Genomic DNA, 2,500 nt, shown 5'->3' on the forward strand with positions numbered 1-2,500 from the left:
TTATCGCAGAAGGAGAGCAACTTGTTTAAATGCCTCCTTAAAATACTTGTGCCTGTTTTAAGGGATTACTAACACTATTAAAAGATCAGAATAGATGTTACATGTGAAGTAACAAGGCGTAAATTGTACATAGAGATAAGAACAGATGGTAGAGGAAGAGGAGGTGGAGGAAGAGAGTTGCAGAATGGTAGAGTGGGGCAGAGCGTCTCCTTAGCAACAACCATGGTCCTCCCACACACCCATATTCAGGTTTCCCTCTCTTCACCTCCCCAGACACCCCTCTCTCTCTCTCTCTCTCTCTCTCTCTCTCTCTCTCTCTCTCTCTCTCTGACGGTTGGTAAGACCGGTAAGAGAGGTGAAAGCTTGAGTTACTGAACTTTTTCCGGGTAATCATTTACTAATCAATCTGAAGAACAATTGTGCGATGAGCAGATGACTCTCATAAAGTAGCTATTCGAGTGTGTGTGTGTGTGTGTGTGTGTGTGTGTGTGTGTGTGTGTGTGTGTGTGTGTGTGTGTGTGTGTGTGTGTGTGTGTGTGTGAATTTGCTGCAACTGTTGAATGGTATTTTCACATGCCACTTTATACACTAGAGAAGTAGGCTACTAAATATGTATCCGATTCCATTATTGGCAAATTTTTGAACGTGCTAATTGCATTTTCTCGATGAGTGATACATAGAATAAGTCATCTTCTTTCCTTTGACGAGATGTTGAAACAATTGTATAGGGCAATTCTCCCAACTCCGTTTAACATCCTTATTCTAACAGTTCTGCCAGACTGCTCCTAGCCATCACGTAAGTCAGGACCTCGAATTTGTAACAACAGTATTTACTAACTTTGTGAATGCTCATCACCCTTATTTTATGCCCGTACCAGCTCCCTGACAGCCCCTCCCCGCCCCTCAACAGCACTGCCCTGCCATAGAATGTTTCTCACCTGTAGCCAGTTACCTGCCGGGGTGAAGAGTTGCTTGTCTTCCAAATGGGACGGGAAACACATTATGTCAATTGCTTTCTTCAAAAATTGTTGGTGATCATAAAGACGGTAGATTTTTGGTCAACTGATACTAAATGTTTGAACGATTTGTAGTTGGTAATGATAATAATAACAGTAAAAAATGATGACAATAGTAAAACAGTAAAAAATGATGACAATAGTAAAACAGTAAAAAATAATGACAATAGTAATAATAATAATAATAATAATAATAATAATAATAATAATAATAATAATAAAGTGATGTAGTGAGATATAAGTTAAACTGCTGTACTTCTTATAGGTTGCATATGAGAAATACTTGATTCGTTTACCGTTCATTGCCTGTGTCAAATGATACAGACTTCTGAAGATAGCAGAGGCAGGTGTCATCCAGAAGGACCCGTAACAAGCAACTCTTCCCGCCCTGTTATTTCATTCCGTCCTTAACTCATACCACCTACATATTTTTGGAAATTTTTATTCGATTCAGAACTTGTAATTTTTCCTTACAGTCCTTTGTATTTTCTTGTTCCTAAATATCAATACAGTTTTCACCTTCCTTATTTACTCAGTCTCCCTCGCAACTTTTCCCATTTCCCATTTCCTTTTCAGTGCATGCGTACTTTCTCATGTGTGTTCGTTCACGTTCCAGTGCATGTGTCTGTGTTGTTACCTTCTGTGTGGACAATGTGTAGGTACAGTACGCCTGTGAATTACCTACACACGTATATACAATTGAGCTAGTATATTTTAATTAACCTTCATTTACCTGTAAAACATGGTATGTTTGTGTGTTCCTTGTATGCGTGAAAATATATGTATGTATTACGTAGGAACCTCCATTGTGTTCCCTGTGTTTAGTGTTTACTTTCCAATGTAATGCATATATGTTCGTCAATAACACATTAATGTGACACTAACGTGACAATGTCAGATATACTTGGACTATTATATATATATATATATATATATATATATATATATATATATATATATATATATATATATATATATATATGTATGTATGTATGTATGTATGTATATGTATATATATATATATATATATATATATATATATATATATATATATATATATATATATATATATATATATATATATATATATGCGTATTTCTTATGTTTCGTTAGATCTGCTTTGCAAGTGTTTAGTAAACGTAATATGTGTGCATGTAAGTACCAATCTTACGTTTCTACTCTTAAGGATAAGACAGTGGACAGAAATGCCTTTATGTGTGGTTTAAAGTCAGTAGGAAAGACACACTCAACTCATAAGACAAAAACACATGACAAGGACATTTTACATAATGATATATGATAAAATATCTTATGTACTCAACAACTCTCTTGAAACAGAAACTGTATCATCCAGTTTCCTTTTTGAAGTCTGATTACACAGTACTCTCAGATCACACCAAAGATAAAGCGATCAAGTCGGTCATGCAATAAAGCTTCTATGTTGACGCTACTTCCTCTACAACTGCTGGCCATGTTCAAGTAAT

General features: G+C 35.6%; 1 protein-coding gene across 16 annotated transcripts in view; it reads left to right on the forward strand.

Moving 5' to 3' along the window:
- The window catches only part of LOC123513061 (protein unc-80 homolog), a 154,928-nt gene that overhangs the window by 7,059 nt on the left and 145,369 nt on the right, over positions 1 to 2,500 (forward strand). For all 16 annotated transcript variants that reach the window (XM_045269877.1, XM_045269885.1, XM_045269887.1 and 13 more), the window contains exon 4: positions 770 to 796. In XM_045269877.1, coding sequence (XP_045125812.1) covers positions 770 to 796 — 27 coding nt within the window. The remainder of the gene's footprint in view (positions 1 to 769; positions 797 to 2,500) is intronic.

Source organism: Portunus trituberculatus, chromosome 35 (genome assembly GCF_017591435.1).
Source record: "Portunus trituberculatus isolate SZX2019 chromosome 35, ASM1759143v1, whole genome shotgun sequence".
NCBI classification, from domain to species: domain Eukaryota; kingdom Metazoa; phylum Arthropoda; class Malacostraca; order Decapoda; family Portunidae; genus Portunus; species Portunus trituberculatus.